The sequence below is a fragment of the Strongyloides ratti genome, scaffold srae_chrx_scaffold0000004 (genome assembly GCF_001040885.1).
Source record: "Strongyloides ratti genome assembly S_ratti_ED321, scaffold srae_chrx_scaffold0000004".
Classification (NCBI taxonomy): Eukaryota; Metazoa; Nematoda; class Chromadorea; order Rhabditida; family Strongyloididae; genus Strongyloides; species Strongyloides ratti.
Genome location: NW_020171512.1, coordinates 407,132 through 430,711, shown reverse-complemented (window position 1 = coordinate 430,711; position 23,580 = coordinate 407,132). Strand labels below are relative to the sequence as shown.

Below are 23,580 nucleotides of genomic sequence, written 5' to 3'. Positions count from 1 at the left end.
GTCAATTATTATATTTATATATATTTTATAAATTTAACTAAGACTAACAATTTAAATCAAAAGAAGAAATGATTAAATAAAAATTATTTTATATTTCTTGCTAAATATTAATATTTAATAATATGTGAATATAAAAACCTTATAGACACATCACTCCACAATGCTATTCTTTAGCATATATTTATGTATTTTTTTAAAAATCATTAAAAATAAAGATATAACTAAACAATTCAATATAAAGAAAATCATTATTAAATATTTAAGAAATTATATCGTAATTTTATAAAGTTAAAAATTAGTTTCATAAGAAGAATATATAATTAAATGTAATATACATTTGTAAAAACTATATATAAAAAGGTAATTAAATATAATATAGTGATAATAATAGAATTTAAATACAATAAAAATATGTTTTTTTTGTATAAATTTAAAAATGACTGTATGAAAATGATAAACCAATGCATGACTATTTAAATTATTAATTTATGAATATTATTTTCTCACATAAATATATAAATATATTAAATTATTAATTTGTATTTAATATTAAACAATTATAATCAAGATACTAATAATATATAATGATGAATAATTTTTTATTTATTGAGAAAGTAATAAAATAAAATTGTTCAATTTGGTTTTTTTTTTCTATATTTTAGTTTTATTCAATACTCTATTTTAGGAAATATATCTTTACATAAACATTTTTCCCTATCATTTTAAATTATTTCTATATAAAAATTTGAAGAAACAAAATAAAGTAAACAATAAATTTTCTTTGAAAAAAAAAGAAGAATAATAAATTATTATATAATTTGTAGCAATTATAAAATATCTAAATATAAATTGTACTCTTAATAATCGAAAATAATAATATTAAAAAATATAATGTAAACATGTTTTGATAAAAAAAATATATTAGCTTTTTCAAAATTATTTTTTAAAAGAAAAGTTTATCCTGATAAAATAAATTATGTTCAGAGAAATAAAATTTCTATAAACAAGAAAAACTCGTTCCAAAATTCTGAAAGCATATATCATTTAAAAATGGAATAATAATAATTTAACTTTTAACATGATTTCACAAAAATACTTTTTTTTTGTTACAGAAAAGATCAATTAAATTATAATATAAAACTTTAAAATCCGTATTACATTTGTCCTTTCATGACAATTTAACATTTACTAAATTTGTACAAAGAAGAAAAAAAAAATTTATTTTTAATTTAATAAAGAAGTTATAAATATAATAAACTATCATTAATTTAATTTATCGATAACCTGGATTATTTAATATAAAACAGGATTTTAAGTAAGATATTCATCATAAATATTTTTACTTTTAATTGAAATACAATACCTTATAGGAAATACATTTTATTAACATTTCTTTTTAATATCTTTTTATTATCATATAAAAATCTAAATACTAATAGTACCAAAGATTATAAATTTCTAAAATATAAAATAATATTTATATATTTTTCTATTCTCAATTATTATTTATACTATATATTATTATTTTATATAAAAATAGAAATGAAATTTTTAAACTATACAATTACTATTCTTTTATCACTTATAACACTAATAAATGCACAATGGAATAACCAAGGAAATGTAATTCCTATTGGCAATCCACAACAATCACAATCTAATATATATAATCCACAATCAAGTAATGTTTTTACTAATAATGCTTTTACACATCAACCACAAAATCTACATGATGGTTTATGGTTTAATAATGTTCAACCACAAAATATGCTTTGGCCTGTTGTAGATAGTTCTTCAGTACAAGGAAATAATATGCAAGGTAATAAAACAAAAAAAATACGTTCTAACAAACCTAAAAATCATAATCGTCTTCCAGAAGGTATTCCAGGAAAAAGAAATGCTAATCAAAAATTAAGAGCATGTTGTAATAAACTTCCTAAAGCTGATGCTATGTGTAAACGTCGTTTTTGTGACTTTAATGCACTTAGTTCAAGTACTGTATTAACCTACTTAACAACATGCCAATCAAAAGGTCCAACTGTAGGACAAATGTGGGATTGCGCTTCATCACGAGCTGATCATACAAGATGTTGTCAAGCTTCTGGAGTACCACCTGCTTGTATGGCTTATTGTGAAACAACAAATGGTGTACCAACCGACTATTTAAAATATCTCGTTTGTTTAGGGCAATTTGATAGAATAAGAACATGTTTTAAATCATATTTAGAAGTAAATCCAAATATTAAAGGAGATTTTTAAAAAATTATTTATTTCATATTTTAATTATCATACTATAAATTTATATATGTTTTAATTCATTTAATTTATAAAAAGAAATATTATTTTTGTAATTAATCTAGTATATTTTGCTTTAAATTTTTTTTTATCTATTATGCACAAATAAAAAAAATTTAAACTAGCAAATGTTATATTATGTAAAAACAGAACTTGGAACAAGTCCTTCTTTAGATGTTATTGCTGGTTGAAGATTTTGTCTTCTTAAAAATTTTCTTGGAAATATAACTAAATTTCCTGAAAGTTTTTTAAGTAATTCACTAGCTTCTTTAGGATCAAGTTCTGCTAAAGGCATTTGCATATTCCATTTATCTAATTCTTCAATTGTTTCAGCTTTATTAGTTGGAAAACAACGAAATACTTTTTCATAAATTTCTGTATTTGATTTTGCAATATCATTCCATTGATTCCAAAATTTATCACTTGTAGGATCATCAAGATCTATAGAAAGTGATGTCTTTGATGGTGAATCTTTAAGTAATCCTAAATGTTCCTATAAGAAAAAAATTATTATCATTTATTTTTTTAAGAAAAAAAAAACTTACTCTCATTAGTTGAACTCTTAAAGATTTTGCAAATAATCCAGATTTGTGTTCTAAACCATTCATCTTTCCATCAGAATATTCATTATCAATAATAAGTAAACAAACTTCTGAATCTCTATTACCAACTTGGGATCTATCATTAATATTTGCACTACCAATAATAACTTTTTCATCATCAATTATCATACATTTACAATGGATATAAACTAATTCACTAATCATTTTTCCCCATAATACGGAATGTGTTCTTAAAGAACAAAATGAAATATAATCATCAGGATTAATTGCTCTATTTCTTAGACAATGATATAATGACATTTCAGAATTATCAATTGAAACCATTGTCCAATGTAATACAGTATGAAGTGAGGTTGGTGATGCATTACTTGATAATTCTCCTTCAAAACCAGGTAAAAGTGGTATTAATATATAAACACGGAATGTTTCTTTATTTTCATGTGCTAATGTAATACGATCAACAAGTGCTTTACAAATCTTATTTAACACATCTGTACTATTAACCATTGATACAAAAAATTGATTTTCTATATAAATATAATGTTTTGCAGTATTTATTAATTCAATATAAGCGTTTTGAATACTTTCTTCTGTTTCACTTACCAGAGCAGACCATGTTGCAGCTGATCTTAATACTTGAACTGATGTTGGAATACTTATAGGTAAAAATATTCTTGGAATTCTTACAGAATCATATGATTTAGGTAAAATATATGGATATTTTTTTTCATCTTTAAGTTTCTCAGTTTTTGTTGCATTCCATCGTTGAATAAAATGTCTAGCAACATCTCTTGCTGCAGTTCCAAAAGTAACAGAATGAATATCATGCCAAGGCATACGTGGAACTTTTCTTCTATCAACAAAATCTTTAAATGGTTCTTCTACTTCAATAAAATCTTTTTTATTATAATTAACATAATCTTTTCCAGGCCATAATTTACCACCACCTTGAAGATTTCTATTATTTTCTTCATTTGATGATTTTAATTTAATCCAATTAAGTTCATATTGACCTAATGTACTATCTTCATTTAATACATCTCTCCATCTATTTTTCATTTTATTTGTTCCCCAATGTGAAACAATTTTTCCAACTTTTGAACGTGTTTGATCTTTTATATTTCTTGTTACTTTACCCCATACTTTTTTTTCTCCCGTAAGTGTTCTTTGTTCATCATCTTCTTTACCATCAAATTTTTGAATATCACGACTATCATCATTTTCCATTGGACTTTTTGATCTAGATCTAGAAAAACTTTTAGATTTTCTATTTTTATTATCATAATCAATTTCTATTTTATATTTTCCTTCATCTTTTATTGTTACACTTAATTCTTGTTTTCCTGATGCATCATTCATTTTAACATCAACATGTGAATTAACTTGTGGTTTACCAGGAAATGAATGCCTTTTTTTATTTTTTCTTGATGGTTTAAATTTAGTGACTATAGCAGCCATTCTACTACTTTTTTTATGTAATAATTTTGATTTTCCATCTTTTTTTATATTATCATTATCATCATCCTTTACATCATCTTCTGATTCAATTTGATTAGTATTTTCGTCTACAAAATCTTCATTTTTTTCACATGTTTTACCAGATGGACATAATGATGCTGACAATCCAGCTACTTGTCTCATTCCGGATATTAAATTACAATCAATATTACTATTAATAGTACCATATGTAGGCATTTGAATAGAACCTAAATCTGTTAATCTATGAACGTTATCATCCCATCGACCATAACATAAATCTAAACCACCAACAAAAGCTATTATTTGATCTATTACAAGTAATTTTTCATGATGAGCCCAGAAAAATGTTCCAGTTCCTGGATAATGATCTGGATGACGCATTACCATTATATTAGGATGAAGTGCTTGCATTGTTTTTTTCATCCATAATGAATTTAAATTTAAAGCCATTTCCATTTCTTTATAAATTAAAATAAATATTTTTACTCCTTGTTCAGCTTTTCTTTTTAATAAAATATCTAATCTCCATTTATTACCTTCATTCATTGGACGTTTCATATATATATGTGGACATAACCACCAATCAGCTATAAAAATTTCTTCTTGAGCTAATTCAATCATATCAGCAGCATACTCCCAATATTCTTTACCATCAACAAACCATTTAGAATAACAATCGTTTCTTATTGGATATGATGATTGATGAGGATGACGTTCAAGCCAAATTTTTCCAGAATTTTCCATTATTTTTCTAATTTCTGATTTCCAATATTCAACTTCATCAACAGAACTACATTTCATATGAAGTATATGTTGTTTATTTGATATAACAAGATCTTTTGGTTTATAAGCAATTTCAAGATATGGACAATTTATACTAAATGAATTGTCAATTAATAAAACTAATCGTATTTTACTACTACCAGGATGCATATAACAAACATATGTATCTTTTAATATAAGCCATCTATGAGACCATCTAAGAAAATATCTTACACATGTTTGTTTCCATCCTAAAAAAACTCTTGCACCACCTGGTCTTTTTCTCATTTCACCTTCTTTATATTTTCCCATTTGATTAATAAATGAATATCTTGAAACTTCTAAAAATTCTGCTGTCTCATGATAATTTCTATTAATAGGTGTTGCTAAAACTGCTTGAATCCATTTTTCAAGTTGAATTCTTCTTTCTTCTACACTTTCCTCAGATAATGCAATCTCAGGAATTTTAGGCATTTTTGGTAAAGAAAAATTTGAATTAACTAAAATTTTAGCAATTTCTGGTGAATCTAAATTTTCTGGTGTTGCTAATGTAGGAGTTTTAATATCACCTTCAATATCTACTTTTTTTTTTGGTTTATCAGTTATATTATCATTAGTATAACTTAATGTTTGAATGTTATTTGTTTGTTCATCAAATAATCGATATAATGGACAATCATGACGATGGTAATTATTTGCAGCAACAATTTTTAAAACATCTTCAAATTTTGATGATTTACTAAAAATGGGTTGTTTAACTTTTTCAACAGCACGATGAGCCATAAGCCTTCGATGGAGATTCAGAAAGTCGCTAAATCGTTTTGTGACAGTCCAAACATATTTTCCATGAGTTAATTGTATTGTATATCTAAAAATTAGTAATATTTAAATAATAATTATTTATAAAAAAAAACCTTACAGAAAAGCATTAATAACATGAACATGACTTTGTTCATCTTTACTAACATCAATTATTTTAGCTACAACAGGTTTTCCTGGAATAAAATAACCTCTTTTGCGAACTTCTTCCAATGAATCATATACTGATGCATATGGAATGTATCCTTTTAAATTTCTTTGTTTTAAAAAAGAATTATTACAATGTAGTAGACAATCACATAATTCAAATAATGAATCATCAGCCACTGGTCCCAGTTCATCAGTTACCATAGTAAAAAAAACTATAAAAATATGTTAAAATTAAAAATAATTCAACTAGTAAAATTGATAAGTAGCGAAAAATAATTAAAAACATCTTACATAAAATGTTATCAAAAGTTATATATAATACTTTATAATATATTTTAACATGCTTGAAATATACGATACCCTAAAGTTTTCTCTTTTCTAGTTAAAAAAATGAGAAAATAAATAGATAGATATACATAAATATATATTTAGAACAAAAGAAAAAGGAAAAGATAGCTTTTTTTATTTAAAAAAAAAAATACAATTTTAAAATTTTGTTAAAAACAAAAATAAGAGTAAAAAAGATTATTTGTCCATATTTTATATAAAAGTAAATCATATTAATATATATTGTTTTTATAAAAATTTTTTTTTTTAAATTTTATTTATAACATATATTAAGAAAATAATTACTTTTTCAATAATTCTAATTTAATCATTTTTAAATGTTAATAACCATAATATATAACCTATATATAGTAGGAAAAGAAAAATTTTTATGATAAATATAAAACGGTGATAAAATCATGTTACTTAAATAAACTAGAAAAAATATTTAAATAGATTTTTTATTTTATATTGTAAAGAATATACAGAATATATTTGGGTATAATATAAACAAAATTATGATACAAAATAGTTTTATGCTTTGAAATGAGGTTGAATAAGAGTAATAAGATTTTAAATAATACTTCATATAAAATACTTTATAGAAAATTGCACATATCATTAACATTTTTAACGTTAAAATGATTAACAACTATTTTATAAAAAAAAATATATATATATATATATATTTAAAAAATAAAAATGTAGTATATGACATAATAGATATTTTATATATATAAAATAATAATAAACAATATACTTAATAATATTTATTTAAAACTTATTATTTTCAATATTTATACGTTTCCTAGTATAATAATGTTCAAAAAAATTAAAAATTTTTCATTATTATATTCAAAATATCTATTATAATGAACAAAATATTTTTTTTTAACTAATAATATTAAAATGTGATATAGTTCATTATATTTAAAATGTTTATTTAATACAATATTTCTTAATAAAGAAAAATTTTTTATATCATATTTCAATATAGTATAGGTGATTAATTAATATAGTTATATAAGTGTTGTATAAATATAATTTTACAATGTAATTTATTGATATTGAATGAATGATCAATAATATAATTGTTTACAAAAGATATATTTTTATTCCTCTTATTATAAGATTTGTAAAGGCTGTCAAAATTTATATTATAATCTTTAAAATAAAATTAAAATAGTATAAAGTTAAATAATATTATACTATTCTCAAAATTTAACAAGAACAACAGCAAATAAATAATTTAAAATTGTTATATTACATTTATTATAATATATTTTTCATTTCGTATTATATATAACATCAAATAAAAATAAACAAACAACAAGCATATAAGTGCGAAATATGGTTAAAAAAGTTATTTTATATATGTAAATAGGTAAAAAGAAAAAAAAAATGTTAAATAAATATTTAAAGATGTAAATTTCAAAAATCATTTCTACTTAGAATGTTTTAAGTAAAGAAAATGTATACACAATGATAAAAGAAATATTATTAGTGAAAAAAATTATTAATGATCAAATGAAAAGATAACAATGCATGTTTTTTTTTAAGAAATAAGCGTAAAATTTTAATATTATCATTTAAAATAAAATATATCATTGTTTAAAAATATTCATATCTTGTAATATACAATCAAATAGATAGTAAAATTGTTTAAACAAAATATTTAATAAATGATAACTGAAAATTAATAAAAAAAAATTTTATATTAAAATTTATTTATAATATGTAAAAAAAAATTTATATTAAATAAGTATATAACTTATATATATATAAATGATAAAATTAGAATATTTTATAATTTATGGATGTGGAATAATGATGTCTATTTTATTTATAGTTGCCAAATATTCCATGTTTACACGACTATTTGTTTACCAATTTTTAAAAATATATAATCAATTATTTACATCTAACAACATATTATTTCATCTGCATTTAAATAATAGTTTTTTTTATTATTGGTTAAAAAAAAAAAAAGAAAAAACTAATTTATTATTATGTGTCACAAAAAATATAAATAACTTTTAAATGATAATTATTATCTTGCATTAACAACTACTCTCGTAACGATTTCCTTTATTAATACTTGATCGCAAGTGAGCATTGAAAGATCGAAAATGAATATTAACTACAATTCATGCTCTCTTTTTTATCAATCCTAAATATTTGTAATAACAAAATATGTAATTTTTATAATAAATTTTTTTATATTTATTTCAATTAATGTTTAACGATTATCAATAAATTTTTAAATATTTAATTTTAGTATAACAATGGCTCATTCTTCACAAAAAGGACGTGTTTTAGCTGTTATTGGTGATGAAGATACTGTTGTCGGCTTTTTACTTGGTGGTATTGGTGAATTAAATAAAGCTAGAAAGACAAATTATTTTATTGTCGAAAAGACCACTAGCCCAACTGAAATTGAAGAAGCTTTCAAAGCTTTTGTTGAAAGAGAGGATATTGCTATTATTCTCATTAATCAACATGTTGCTGAACTTATTCGTTACGCAATTGACCATCACACTAAAAGTATTCCAGCTGTTTTAGAAATTCCATCAAAGGAAATGCCATATGATCCATCTAAGGTAAAAAAAAATACCTCTTTAATTACTTTATTAATTTTTATATTAATTTTTAGGATAGTATTCTTAACAGAGCACGTGGTCTTTTTAATGTTGATGATTTTAAATAACTTAATTGAGTCTGTCGAAAAATACCCATTTTATTTTAAAATAATTAAAATCAATATATCTTTTTATATAACTTGCAAAAATATTCCTTTTAGAACCTTTATTTTTCACTTTTAAATACAATTAACTTTTTTTTCAAATTATTATATAATGATTTGATGATATAAACAATTTATATTAAAATAATTATATAGTGATATTATATACTTTTTTTTTAAATAAATGATCTAAATTTATTTTTGTTAAAAGATAAAAAGCATTGGTTGATTGCTTAAATAGAATAAAGACTTAAAAGTATAAAATATGTTGCTTAGCAACAATACTTTTGTATTATTCATTAACTTGTTATATATCTAATTTCTTGTATAAAGTGTCATTCTATAATATAATGTCAAATATTCAGATAGAACACAATTATATTATTTCTAAATCTTTTACTTCTACTGAAAATGGTAACATTCTTCTTAATAAATATGACATAGTTGAAGTTAAAGATATTAATCAAAATAATTGTCTTGTTAGGAGAATTAAAGATGGATATGTTGGATGGGTACCAATGGGATTTTTATATTCAAATCATATAGATAAATTATTACTACCAAAAAGGAATCATTATTCTTTAGCTTGTCATTTAAATCCTCGTCTATCTGAATCAAATTTTAATTTTCATGATATTTTTTGGAGAGATCATTATAATACTATGCGTAAACGTGAAGTTAAATTAAGCAAATTTATTAGAATTAATTCAATTATTAATAGACAAAAAGAAAAACAAAAAATTCAATATATGGTAGAATGTTTTCTTTATGATTGTGGTTCAAAAGCTGGAAGGCAAACTGTTAGTAATATTCATAAATTATCTTTCTCTTCAATAAATAATAAAAATAATTTTTTTTTGTTAAAAAATGATTACCCTACATTTTTATTAAGATCAAATTACAATCAATCAGAGGTTGTATTAAAAATGAATATTATTGAAATTAGTAAAAATCAAAATAATGAAAATATTGATGAATTTTTAGGGAGCATTGTTGTAAATCTTCTTGATAAAGAAAATAATGTTATTCTTTCAAATAAAACAAGTAATTATAATATAACAGAAAATAATACTGAAAATAATAATAAGTCTAATATAATTGTAAAAATATCTGTATCAGATGTACCAATTGGACATAAAAGTGATGTTGATGTATTACCAGATGTTATATTATGTAAAACTGATCATATTCCATTATTTTCCATATTTAGAAATTTGTGTGCATATCAATTATTCAATTACAGACTAAAAACTGATATAGGTAAATATAAATTACTATAAAAATTAAATAAAATTAATATATTTTAGATTATATATATGATGACTTTATAGCAAAATTTTTAGAAATAGTTGATAGTGAAGATGTTGTTGATTATCTTCATTTATTATGTACAAAATATGGTGTTTATAAATCAAAAGATCGAAATTATAAATTAATTAAAGTTTTTAAGAATTATATTTTACCTCTTGCAATTGGTTATGGAATAAAAGAAGAAACAATAACAGATGAAGATTTAAGCAATCAAACACCAATTAAAAATACACACGTTATTAAAATGGATTCATTAAGCAATTATAACACAAAAATTGACTTTGATCCAATTCATTTTTTATCCAATCAAAAATGCAAACCAGTCAATTTAAAACAATGTACATTTCAATTATGTAATACCCATTCATTAGATTAAATTTATTTTTAAGAAAAAAGATTAAAATAATATAAAATTTTAGAGATCATCAAATATATTTTGTGAACAAGTGGTGTTTGTTGATTTATCTGTATCATTAAATTCAATTAAAAATGGTGAATCAGGTTTTTCTAATTCAATTAAAATATCGTCATTAACTTTTACTAATGGTTTCGTTTCAATATTTGTAAAAATATTATGTTTTTCCTCATCACAAACATTTTCACTACTTTTTTGTTCTTTTATATTTCTTTTTTTATATTTTTTTTGTATTTTACTTCTTTCTATATATAATTTTATTAAAATTTTAATAAATAAAATTTACCTAAATCTGCAATTCTTCTTCCTGTATTAATAATTTCAATAGTTAATTCATCATCTTCCATAAATTGATCAATACCAATAAAATGTAAAAATCTTGTAACAATTCTTAAATATGTTCCAACACAAAAAAATGCAATTGTCAATGGCATATAAATACTTATTCCTTTTCCAATTAAAGGTAAAACATCTAAATGACCCATTAATTTTGTAAATTGTGTCTCAATTTTAAAAGTATTATTTGTTAAAATAACATGTGAATCCATATGTATCATTCCTAAAAAATTTAAACATATTGGTGGTGTTAATCTACAAAGTAATGTAGCACTAAATAATAAACTATTTTCATCTGTTTGATGATTAGAATCTAAATGATAATATTTGTAAATCTTCAATCTAAATAATGAATAATATGCACATGTACATAAATAGGATATTAAAATAATACATAATAATTGAACATATTTATAATGATTTCCCTCAGCAATTGTAGATAATATTAATGCAGCAAATGATATTTTATGGGATGAAATAAAAAATGTACATTCAGACCATATAATAATTAATGTCATTGTTGTACATAATAAAGCAATTAATCTTATCAACCAAGGTTTTACATTAACATACCAAATATATAAAAATTTAGGTGGTAAATTAATATAATTTTTAAAAATATATTTATGTTTCCAATTAACAAAAGATCTTTTTTTTTTAGCCATCTCAACATCTTCCAAAAAATGAATTTTTTTTACTTTTGCATTATATATTGCATTACTTCTATTATAATTTTGAACAGATTCAATAACTTTACCATTTAATTTAATCTATAAATTAATAAAAATATATATATATATTAATTTTTTTTTAAAAATAAAACATACTAAATATGGATTACTTCGAATTAAAGATTTATCAGCTAAACTAACTCCCATTGATGCATAATCTGTTTGACTTTTTAATGCTTGAATTTCTTTTACTAATTCATTAGAAAATTTTGATATAATTTCTTTTGCTTTTACAACAGCATCATTATCATTACGAAGAAGTGATATTACTTCTTTTGCTTCTTTATAAACTTCTTTTGTAACTTCTTCTGATTCATTTTTTTCTTGATTAATATTCATTAAATCAAAATATAACTTATTTAAACGATAATCAGGATCTGATATTAACCATAATTTTCTTGGTATTTCAACTAAACCATACCCTAATAATACAACTAAAAGAAATAATCCCCATGTATTTGATGCTGTGACTGCTAATGTTTTTAAATGTTCCCTAAAATGATTGATAAATAATAATAAAATTATTAATATACCAGTTAAGAGAAAGTCCTTTAGATAAAGCATAAAGCAAACAAAAGATAAATATTATAAAATAAGTTATATAGTATATAGCATTATTATAAACAGCTGATTTTAATTTTTGCATAGTTGTAAAATTTGCTGCAGTTGAATATTTTTGCATTAATGGTAATATAATCCATGTCAAAAATTGTGATGTCCAGTAAACAATTCTCCATAAATTATATAATATATCATCATTAATAAATCCTTTTGGTAATTCACAGTTATCTTTAGTCAAATTAACTGATATTACTTCTGATACACATTTATGATAAAATGTCTTATAATATAAATTTTATAAATATTATTTTATTACTTACAATACCAATATCTAATGGAAGTATAAAAATTATGATAAATGAAGTATACCATCCTATAAATGTTAATAACAGGACAATTTTATGTTGTTTCTTCCAATTACTATATTTATTTAATAATATACCACATAATATTCCAACTAATAAAAGTTGAAAAAGTAATACTTGTGTAGCCATATATCATTAATTATATTATATATTTACCTTTAAATTGACAAAATAAATAGTAAAATAGAATAGTTTTTTTTTTTTATTTTTATTTTAATTAAAATATATCATAACTATTCATGAAAAAAATATTCTACTTGAGAAAGCTAAAATTTGAGACACGTCACCAGATATCTATTTATCTTACATTAACAATATATTATATATATATATAGAAACAAACATTTATTTTGATAAAATATATGAAAAAAAAAAAATTTTTTGTAAAAATTGTTAGTTGTTAAATTTATAATATATTACAAAAAAATAAATTATAAAACATTGGATATAATGATAAAATAAATATATATATAATTATTTAATATATTAATTCTTTTAATAAATTTTCTTGTTATTAAAATTTATAAGAAATTCTTTTTATAATATTATATCACCATTCTACCAAGAAATTTGTAATATATGTATATGATAAATTTACTAAATGTTTGCATCCTGCAATTTTGAAAATTTATTTTACTATGATATAAAATTATAATAAATAATCAATAGTACTTTTAAATACCAAATTGTAAAATGACTTTTATTTTTAAAATTAAATTTTAAACCCATAAAAACATATTTATAAAATGATAGACAAAATAATTTGACATTAAAAAGTTTTATTTATAAACTTGTAATTAAAAATTTTATTAAAATTTGATTTTACACTATTATAAACACATGTTTCAACTTGAAATATATTTTTATTTTCTTTTAAAAATAATAAAAGCTAAAAATCAACAAGTTTATTCAAATAACTAAGGTCAACAAATTTATTTTCCCTGATTACTAAAAATAATTTTTTTTTTTATTTTTAAAATACTTGATGACATATTAATGATTGACGTCAATATATATTTAGTCTACCTATATATATATATATTTATATTAATATTCATTAAATATATTTGAATATAAAAAGACCTGATACATAAAATTTTAAAAGATGTTGATCAAATCATATAATAAAAGATTACACTCATTTTACAGAATTTTTCAATATAATTTTACATCCAAATAATTCATATATACATATTTTATAAGAAGTTTTTATTATAATCTAACATTTTATATAAGGATAAATATAATCCTAAAGTTTTACTACATGTATATAAATAGATTAAATTTATTGTAAATTTTAATTTTAAATATTTTCATACTTTTTAATATAGAAATTAACTTTAACATGAAAATTTTTCTATTTTTAAAAATATTAATTAAATATATTATTATAATTAGTGATTATATTAATTAAAAATAATTTTAATAATCATGTTATTTATACTTTTGATAAAATTTATACATTTATATATGATAATGTTATTCAATATTATAATAACTAAATTTAGATTGTGTTACCAAGACAATAAAATTAATTTTTAGTTAATAAATATCATTAAAATTATAAAATATAACAAAATTTATAAATTATATTTTATAGATATATATTTTATTTTTAATATGACCTTTGACACTTATAAAAAAGATATACAAGCTTATATAATAATAAATCTACTACAAACATTTTTTTTTTTTATTTTAAAACTTTTAGTTTTTTTTTTTATTTTATTACATTGCGGGTCAGTAAACTATACTTTTTTTTTTGTTATAAATTATGTTTGTAACACTTGTTGTTTATTATAACACATTAATCTATCTATAAATATTAGATTTTTTTTTTATCTCCCTCCTGAATTAAATCTATTTTTATCTAAGTAACATTCATTTTTATTTTATAAATATATGTAAATTTATATAAAAAATATACTTTAAAATTTAATTATTATTGTAATAATATTTATTTATATGTTGTAATAAATAAAAGATCTAAAAGAATAATATTACACAATGAAAACATCATTTCTCGTCGTGCATTATTTAAACATTTTTTTTTTTATAAAAATAAGTATTTTTTTTTGTTGATTAATTGTAATATTAATTACCAAAATGTATGGATATATTATAATAAAAATTTTAAAAATATAATAATATTTATAATACAATAATTGTTAATAAAAAAAATTCTTTTCTAAGTAAGATAAAATATAAATGTTAAAGTTTTTTTTTTAAACAATAAAAAGTTATATTTTAATGTTATTTTGTACTTTGACAGAAAAATGATATTTACTTTTTGTAGGTGATTTAAAAATAAATTTCAAAGTATCACCACTACATACTGAAGACACATCATTATAACGAGTTAGTCTACTTAGAACACCAATAATTTAAAATTTTTTTTATATATCATTACATTTTTAAATGAATATATAGTGATTTTTATTAATGAGTTACATGTTCAAGATCATAAACATTTTTAATATGATTATATTATTAATAATGCTCCACTTAACTATTCATATATATATAATGTTATTATTATTATAAAAATTTTGATTTATAACAATTTTTTATATTTCTAAATTTTTCATACTTTTTTTTTAGATTACTAACAATTTAATCAAGATAGATGAAATATATATATAATGAAGAAGATGAATCAAATGATAGTAAAACTACCATACAAAAAAAGGACAATTTTAATTGGCAATTAATGCCATTTGATTTAAAGATTCATACAATGTCATTTTTAAAAGTGAATGATTTAATGAATTTAAAATCAACAAATAGATGTACTTATTTGATGATTTCACGCAATCATCAGAAACTTAGTAAATTAAATGTAACTGATTTTATTATAAGCGCAAAAAAAAAATGTAATATAAATATTACATTAAATAATAAAAACGTAAAAATTGAGGTATGTTTTTTTTTCCTCATATTGTATAGTATTAAAAAAATTATTTTTTTTTTTCTAGAATTTTGATGATTTCATTGAAATATGCAAACATATTAATATTACAGGAGTAATATATACTCAAAATGTTGATTTAAATTTTTTAAAATATATACCATATAATAATATATCATCTGCAAATGGTGCAGTTATATGGGATATCAAACATTTAAAAATTTCTTTACTTATTAATTTTTTAAACAATTTTAATTGTCAATATCTACAAATATGTAATACAAATATTATTGGATATGGAGATAAGATTTTTAAATCATTATCTAATTATGTACAGGAAATTGTTATAACAGAAGATACATATTGTGAACTTTCAGATAAATCATTATATTATATTTCAAAAAATTTAAGTAGAAATAATACTATTGGTAATGTTATTATACAATGTAATGGAGCAATTTTTACACCAATGGGTATAGTTGATTTTATAAAGGTATGTTTAAGTCACTTGACCTTTCTTCTTTTTTTTTAAGATTAAAGAGTTCAATAAATTTACAAATATGATTATCATTAGTATTTAATGACGTTAATTTTTAGAAAACAAATTTTAAACCAACAATTGGAAATTTATCATTAAGATGTGTCTCCGGTACAAAGGAAGAATTTCTCCAAATTCTTTGTGACAATTTAAATGAAGAAATTCAAGATTATAATGTTTATGGCTTTAATGTTCATGCATTTCATTTAATTAATAGACCCCTTTGTATTTTTGTCAAAGAATTTCTTTATAGTTAATATTGATATTATTTTAAAATATATCATAATAGCGTGTCGGAGAGATAAAAGGGTTCTTTTTTTTGATTATGTAATATAATATTAAAAATATTACTATTATAAAATTTATTTTTTTTTTACTTAAACAGTCTTATATTTTATTGTTGTTTAGAGCATTTTGTTAAATTTATTCATCGTATCATACCTTAATTTATTGTAATATAAAATTATTATTCATGAATATTATTTCAATTGACTTATTAAATGATATATTATTATTATTGAGTATAATTTTTCTTAAATATAAAAAAAAGTACTTATATGATTTTTTTGTCATTATTAGATTTTCTATTCATTTTCTTTTAATGACCTTTTTTGAATATTTATATTTTATTTAATTATGGTATTTAAAAGTAACATTACTATTAAATAAAAGAGTGATATATAATTAATTATAAATTTAATAAGTAATCGTCCACCTACTTTAAAAATCTTGAAAATGTAAAAAAATTTTTTTTTTCTCTTACAATTAGTGATTTATAGAGATTAAAATATATATAATTGTTTCTATATTATAATATCATCATTGAAATGACAAAAAAAAATTACCAATTTTTACGCAAAATTTTGGATATTTTTAAACAATTACTTAACATATTTAAATTAACGTAATGTAAATTCTTTTCATAGTTTAATAAATTTCTAAAAAATAATTTATATTTAAAACATTATTAAAGAAGTATATAAATGTATATATAGAATATTATTATCTTATAAAATATTTTTACCATAATATTTCTATTTAAATATATTAATATATAAAATAATAAATAAATTATTTATATTATAAATTAAAATTATTTCATTTTAAAAAAAAATTTGTGATTATTTTACATTTATTCATTTGTCTTTACATTATATGCTTTCTCAATACCATTTAAAGTTATCTTTACAAATCAAAGTGACATATAAAATGTATATTTGAACTTTAAGCAAATTTTCCAATAAAATTATTGTAAAAGATAAAAGTATGTAATAAAATTTTTTCATTTTAAATTATTTAAAAATATTATTTCTTTTACATTATTAAAGGCATTATAATCATGCTTCTTATATTTATATAAAAAATTTTTTTTTATTATTTTCTCAAGTATTTTTATTTTAAAAAAAAATTATTTATAAATATATATATATGATCGGTAATGAAAGTGAAATCGGACTTATTTTTTCTTTTTTTCAAAAACAACGTTTACATTTAAAAATTAGAAAAACATGTTTAAATAATATTTTTATTTTTTATTTATAATAAAATGTTTAATATGTTTGTTAAAACATAATTATCTTTTTTTAATACATAATTTTTTTATTTAAATTTGCTTGATTTTTATTTTCACATATAAATAGAGAAGAAAATAGAAGTTATAATAAATAAAAAATTTATTATATTTCCTAATTATAAAACTAATGTCTATTAAAGAATATTTTTATTGTTTAGCTATTAACATTAAAATAATATTTTTTTTTTACTAATACTCTTTTTTTTTTTAGAGATTTTTATATATTAAATTATTCAACATACATCTCTCTTTTTTTTATTTTAAAATGATTTTTTTAATAATAAAAGTAAAGATGACAAACATATACCAAATATTTTTATACAAATATGAAAATATTATGCAAATATTAATTCTTAATTTTTCTTAAATATTATAATATTTAATCATTTTTTTTTTTAATTATAGTATACTATAAGCTAAATATTTTGTCATATTTTATGTCCTATATTTTCATTATAAGCAATCACTTACCAACATTTATTTTTAATCTTTTTATCTTAAGATTCTTTAGCGAAACATTTTCTGTTCAAAGTATTAAATATTACATTTGTATGATCATAATGTTAGTTTTATAAAAGAGGCAATCTTAATAGTTAAATGTTTTTTTATCATCATCTTACCTGTTTATAAAATATAAATTATCAACAGTTTTTTAAATTTTATTTATCTTTTATCTTTTGAGAAAAAAAAAATGATTACTTAATTAATAAATTAAAAAAATTTAATTATAAATTTATTTTATTATTTTTTCATTTATTTATTTAAAGTGGTAATTTTGTTTCACTAAAATGTGACATTTAAATTTTATCAAGAATTATTTTCTTTTTTTTTCATTAATTTTCTAAAAATTATCATTAATTAATTAAGTAAAATATTTAATTAAACACCATAAATTATAAATTATTGTTTCATTAGACGTTTGATTTTAGAAAGGTAACTGTAAAATATGGTTAACAAAAATTTTTTACTTATTCTATTTTTTTGTCATTTTTTCTTATATTCAAATCAAGAAAGAAGATCTCATCATTTGATAACAAAGAAAGATCTCATACCTCAGAAAATTGATATTGAAAGTGTAAAATTACTAAATATGCATGATAAAGATGTCGATGGTAATTATCAAGAGTATATTGCAGAAAAAATATATGACATTAAAAATGACGAAAATGGTAATTATTTCAATTTCCAATGGTATTCTAAAAATCCCAAGTATGTTTTTATAATGATATATTTTAATTATATTATAATATATTTTATCAAAAAAATTTTTTAGATTGCAAGAAGCTATCAATGAAAATTATCTGGAGACAGAAAATGTTTTAGATAAGGAAAATTATTTAACAATCAAAATTAATGCATCTACAATATTTCGGTTTATTTGTCCGGAAAGTAAAAATTATGAAAAATCAGATGTCAAAATTAATTTAGGCAAACATCAAACAGATTATTTCAATGAATATACAAAAATATATGCTGTTTCAAAACGGTCATTTATAAAATGTGAATTAACTGAATCATCTAAATTAATTGGTGAATGTATAAATAATAATAAAAAAAAACATTTTGATTTTATAACAGCAAGACATGCAACTGAATTATTAAGAGATTTTTATTTTATAACTACAAGTACAGGAAATATAGATGGATTTCATAATAAAAAAGATGGACTTTGTAAAACAAAAAATTTACGTTTACATTTAAGAGTTTTAAGAGTCTGTTTTTTAAAAATTATTATTTTATTTTTATTTTTTTTATTTTAAGGAATCAACATTTGATGAAATTTCGGAGTACGAAAAGGACTATGAAAAGCAAAAAATAAAATTACAAAATTACAATAGTAATATTAGACAATCAGAAGAATTTAATCATGATATTATTGACTTTAGGCAGACTGATAAGAAAGGAACAATGTACTTAAAAAAAGATTATAATACCAATTTATATAAGAAATTAGAGGAATATAATAACCATCATAAAAATTTAAATGAAAAACAGTTTGATAAAAATGATAATGAAGTAGAATCAATTCCACCCTCGGATGATGATGATGTTATAACATCGGAAGAGTATGATTTATTATTTAATGAACAATCTGATGTCTTATCTGACATTGATAAAAAAAATATTCAATTATTTAAAGAAAAACAATTTAAAAAATTTGAAACTCAAAGACAAGTTGAAGATACAATAAATGATTCTAAATTATATGAAAATTTTAGATTTCACAAAAATAGTTATGTTTTACCTGATAATAATGATTATGATTCAGATGAATATTTTGGAAACAAAAAAAATAAACATATTAATCATTCAAAAAAAGAGAAACATTTTATAACAATGGAAAGAATATTAAATGATGATAATATAACAAAATACGGTAAGTTTATATTTGACAAAAAAAAATATAATATATTAATGGAAAAAAGAAAATTATGATAGAAAAAAAAACAAATAAAATATAATAAAAAAAATAAAAAAGAAATACTAGTAAATGATGGTGTACTTTAAGTATACTAAATATAATTAAAATACAATGATATAAGACGTTCAATATTGCACTTGGGATAATGCTTTTAATGATATATAAAATAACAATAATAATAACGTAATGTTTATAATTTTTGGTTAAAAATATGTTAAGTAATTATCTTTAACTTTTATTTTTATATATCCACTGAATCATCTTATAAAATATATTAATATTATTTAGATATTACACTGTATATAATAAAAGTCCCCTTTTTCCTAAAGATATATCTAACTAACGACTATACAACTTTAAAGTATAATGAATATCTTTTTATAAATAGATTTTGATATAGCTGTTGTAGTGAGGTCTAACAGAACCATTTTATAACTATTGAAGTATAAGTAAATATATATTTATAATCACTAGATCTAGATCATATAGTACTTTTTGATTTTAACATTAACTTACTTTTATATTTTTATTTTTAGTTATCTTTTTAATATTTATTAAAAATAATATTATTATATTATAAATAATATTTTTATCCCATAATACAATAATTTTTTTTATTTTATTTTCTATAGATAACATTTAATTATGGTTAGTAACTCTTCTATTTCTGAGGATATTCCAAATCCTTTAGCTCAATTAACATCAACTTATGATAGAGTTAGATTATTTGATTCACCATTTGCATATCTTGTTATAAATAAAGAAGTTAATCGTTATTGTTCTTACTGTTTACAACCACCAATTTATGGAAAAAAATTAATGAGATGTGGTGCATGTGAATTTGCATGCTATTGTAATAAAGAGTGCCAAAAATTAGCCTGGAAAACACATAGAGCTGAATGTAGAAGATTAAAAGCTGTTTTTCCTAATTTACCTTTAACAGAAGTTTTATTTTTAAGTAGAATAATTGATAAAGTTTTATTCCTTGAGAGACATGGTGATCATTTTGGTTGGGAACGTTATAGAAAATTTTCTGATATAATGTCACATAAAGAAGACATTTTAAATGATAAACTTAAAATTGAACATTTTAAAAAATTAGTTAAAAAAATGGAAATATATCGTAAAGAAGAAATGATACCTGAAGACAAATTTTTTGATGTAAGTTTTTTATTATTTTTTTTAAATCAAATTTATTATTTTTTTTTCTTTAGATTTATTGCAGAACAGCAATTAATTCTCATTCAATTCATACAAATGCTGGAAGTGAAGTTGGAATTGCTTTAGATCTTGGTGTTTCAATTTATGATCATTCATGTCGTCCTAATTGTTCATTAGTATTTGATGGATTCAAAGTTTATATTCGTCCATTAACTCAAAGTGCTAATCCTTATGATCCTAAGTCTGCTTTTATATCTTATATTGATGTTGGAAGATCAAGATATCGTCGTCAAGAAGATTTAAAAACAAAATGGTATTTTGATTGTAAATGTGAACGTTGTATTGATCCAAAAGATGACATATTAACAAGTTTGAAATGTAAAAATATGGATTGTGATGAACCAATAATTACCCATGAATTAGGTGAAGTTAAAGATATTGAATGCCCAAAATGTAAAAAAATATGCGATAGTGAATATGTAAAAAAAGGTCAGGAATTAATGAAAAGTTTACCATCTTCTATTGATCCTACTTTAAAGGTTGATGAAATACAAAAATACTTAGATGAAGTTAATAATATACTTCACAATAAAAATATTTATGTATCACGATTGACAACAGCTTTATTACATATGAATGGTACATTACAAGGAAATATTGATTTTGTTCAAAAGCAAGTTTATGAAAACTATAAATTATGTTTTCCAACTATGGATAGACATAATGGTTTTCAACTTTTACATATTGTTAAATCTCTTATAGAACAAGATAAACGTAATGAAGCAATTCCTTATGCTTTTGATGCTATGACAATTTTTGAAGTTTGTTTTGGTATGCAACATCCTTATTACCTTCAAACATTAGCACTTTGGACATTTTTAGAAAAAAAAATTGATAAAACAAATGAAGAACTATTTTCATTGATGAATTTTGAATCAAATGCAGCAATTGATATTTCAAAATATATTGGTGATATAAAACTTAATCCAAATGACGCAATGAAAATGGCATCACAAAATCAAGAACAAATTCAACCATAATTTTCTTTTTTCTATTAAAAAAAATCATTTTTTTTAAACTATTTTTTTATAATATTGCTTTACTTTAGAATATGAAAATATTAATAATCCTGCTTCTATCAAAACAACATATTCTACATTTTTTACATTTATCGTATCTGCTGCTTTCTTTTATATACTACATAAATTATAAAAGATAAAAAATTTTTGATTTATTTATCATTTATAAATAAATATCAAGAAAATTAGTATAATTAAAATGCTTGAATAACTCAAAATATTACACTTAACAAGAAAAAAAATAAGCCTGAAAAAAAAATGAAAATTTGTTTTTATTATAAATTACAAAATATTTTTTATTATTGAAAATTTTAGTGTCAATTTTTAATTTATCAAATATATATAAAAGAATTACTTCCGACAACTATTTAGTAAGACAACATTTCAATGTAATCGGAAGTTTAAATTTAGAATATAATTAATTTTATAAACATCCAGAAATTACGATATTTTGGTAAGAACAAAAATTTTTTTTTTCTACAAATATACAAAATGTCTATTATTATTAATTACATTTAATTATAGTATCAAAAATTATTGATGTTAAAATAAATATTTTATTATTTAAAAATAGTTTGGTTACTAAATATATTCAGTTTGTTAAATTTTTTTTAAATAAAAAATTCTTAAAATGATTTAGTATTATAAAATAATTATTGCGCAAAGAATTATCAATAAAAAAATAATTTTTTTTATTATTACATTTTAGTAAATGTTATGTTGATATAAATAATTTAACTTTAATAAAATAATCTAATTAACTTCAAATTATTACACAATTTTAAATATTTTTCTTAATATTTTATATTAGGTTTATATTTGATAATTTAATTTGATTTATTGTTTCACAATGACATAAACATGTAATGACGAAATACTAAGGGCGGCAATATTTTTTATCAATTAATATATAATTTTTAATACATGAATAAAATTTTGCATGTATATTTATATTAAAATAAGTTATTTTTAACATTCAACATTAAGTACATTTTAATTTACTGTGAACTTTAGATGATTAGTTACGAATTAAGGCGTTTCC

At 20.0% G+C, this 23,580-nt stretch overlaps 7 protein-coding genes across 7 annotated transcripts; 5 read left to right on the top strand and 2 right to left on the bottom strand.

Annotated features, from left to right (window-relative positions):
* Nucleotides 1-1,542: 1,542 nt before the first annotated feature.
* SRAE_X000210100 (Domain of unknown function DB domain-containing protein) lies at nt 1,543-2,259 on the top strand (the record flags this gene model as incomplete). The annotated part of the gene is made up of 2 exons (XM_024643974.1): nt 1,543-1,819; nt 1,877-2,259. The coding sequence occupies 2 exons, from the start codon at nt 1,543-1,545 to the stop codon at nt 2,257-2,259; spliced, it is 660 nt and encodes a 219-aa protein (XP_024499572.1).
* Nucleotides 2,260-2,431: 172 nt separating this feature from the next.
* SRAE_X000210000 (Phospholipase D) lies at nt 2,432-6,269 on the bottom strand (the record flags this gene model as incomplete). Its single annotated transcript, XM_024643963.1, has 3 exons — nt 2,432-2,788; nt 2,841-5,967; nt 6,019-6,269. 3 exons carry the CDS (start codon nt 6,267-6,269, stop codon nt 2,432-2,434), a joined length of 3,735 nt encoding a protein of 1,244 aa, XP_024499571.1.
* Nucleotides 6,270-8,680: 2,411 nt separating this feature from the next.
* On the top strand, nt 8,681-9,102 carry SRAE_X000209900 (V-type proton ATPase subunit F; the record flags this gene model as incomplete). The annotated part of the gene is made up of 2 exons (XM_024643952.1): nt 8,681-8,995; nt 9,049-9,102. 2 exons carry the CDS (start codon nt 8,681-8,683, stop codon nt 9,100-9,102), a joined length of 369 nt encoding a protein of 122 aa, XP_024499570.1.
* A 386-nt stretch (nt 9,103-9,488) lies between these two features.
* Nucleotides 9,489-10,825, top strand: SRAE_X000209800 (SH3 domain-containing protein; the record flags this gene model as incomplete). Its single annotated transcript, XM_024643941.1, has 2 exons — nt 9,489-10,398; nt 10,446-10,825. 2 exons carry the CDS (start codon nt 9,489-9,491, stop codon nt 10,823-10,825), a joined length of 1,290 nt encoding a protein of 429 aa, XP_024499569.1.
* A 39-nt stretch (nt 10,826-10,864) lies between these two features.
* Nucleotides 10,865-12,986, bottom strand: SRAE_X000209700 (LMBR1-like membrane protein domain-containing protein; the record flags this gene model as incomplete). The annotated part of the gene is made up of 5 exons (XM_024643930.1): nt 10,865-11,109; nt 11,151-11,970; nt 12,028-12,424; nt 12,465-12,772; nt 12,813-12,986. The coding sequence occupies 5 exons, from the start codon at nt 12,984-12,986 to the stop codon at nt 10,865-10,867; spliced, it is 1,944 nt and encodes a 647-aa protein (XP_024499568.1).
* A 2,581-nt stretch (nt 12,987-15,567) lies between these two features.
* On the top strand, nt 15,568-16,560 carry SRAE_X000209600 (Hypothetical protein; the record flags this gene model as incomplete). The annotated part of the gene is made up of 3 exons (XM_024643919.1): nt 15,568-15,774; nt 15,833-16,258; nt 16,363-16,560. The coding sequence occupies 3 exons, from the start codon at nt 15,568-15,570 to the stop codon at nt 16,558-16,560; spliced, it is 831 nt and encodes a 276-aa protein (XP_024499567.1).
* Nucleotides 16,561-18,966: 2,406 nt separating this feature from the next.
* On the top strand, nt 18,967-22,499 carry SRAE_X000209500 (Buzidau; the record flags this gene model as incomplete). Its single annotated transcript, XM_024643907.1, has 5 exons — nt 18,967-19,085; nt 19,150-19,588; nt 19,638-20,253; nt 20,990-21,459; nt 21,513-22,499. 5 exons carry the CDS (start codon nt 18,967-18,969, stop codon nt 22,497-22,499), a joined length of 2,631 nt encoding a protein of 876 aa, XP_024499566.1.
* Between the last annotated feature and the right edge of the window lie 1,081 nt (nt 22,500-23,580).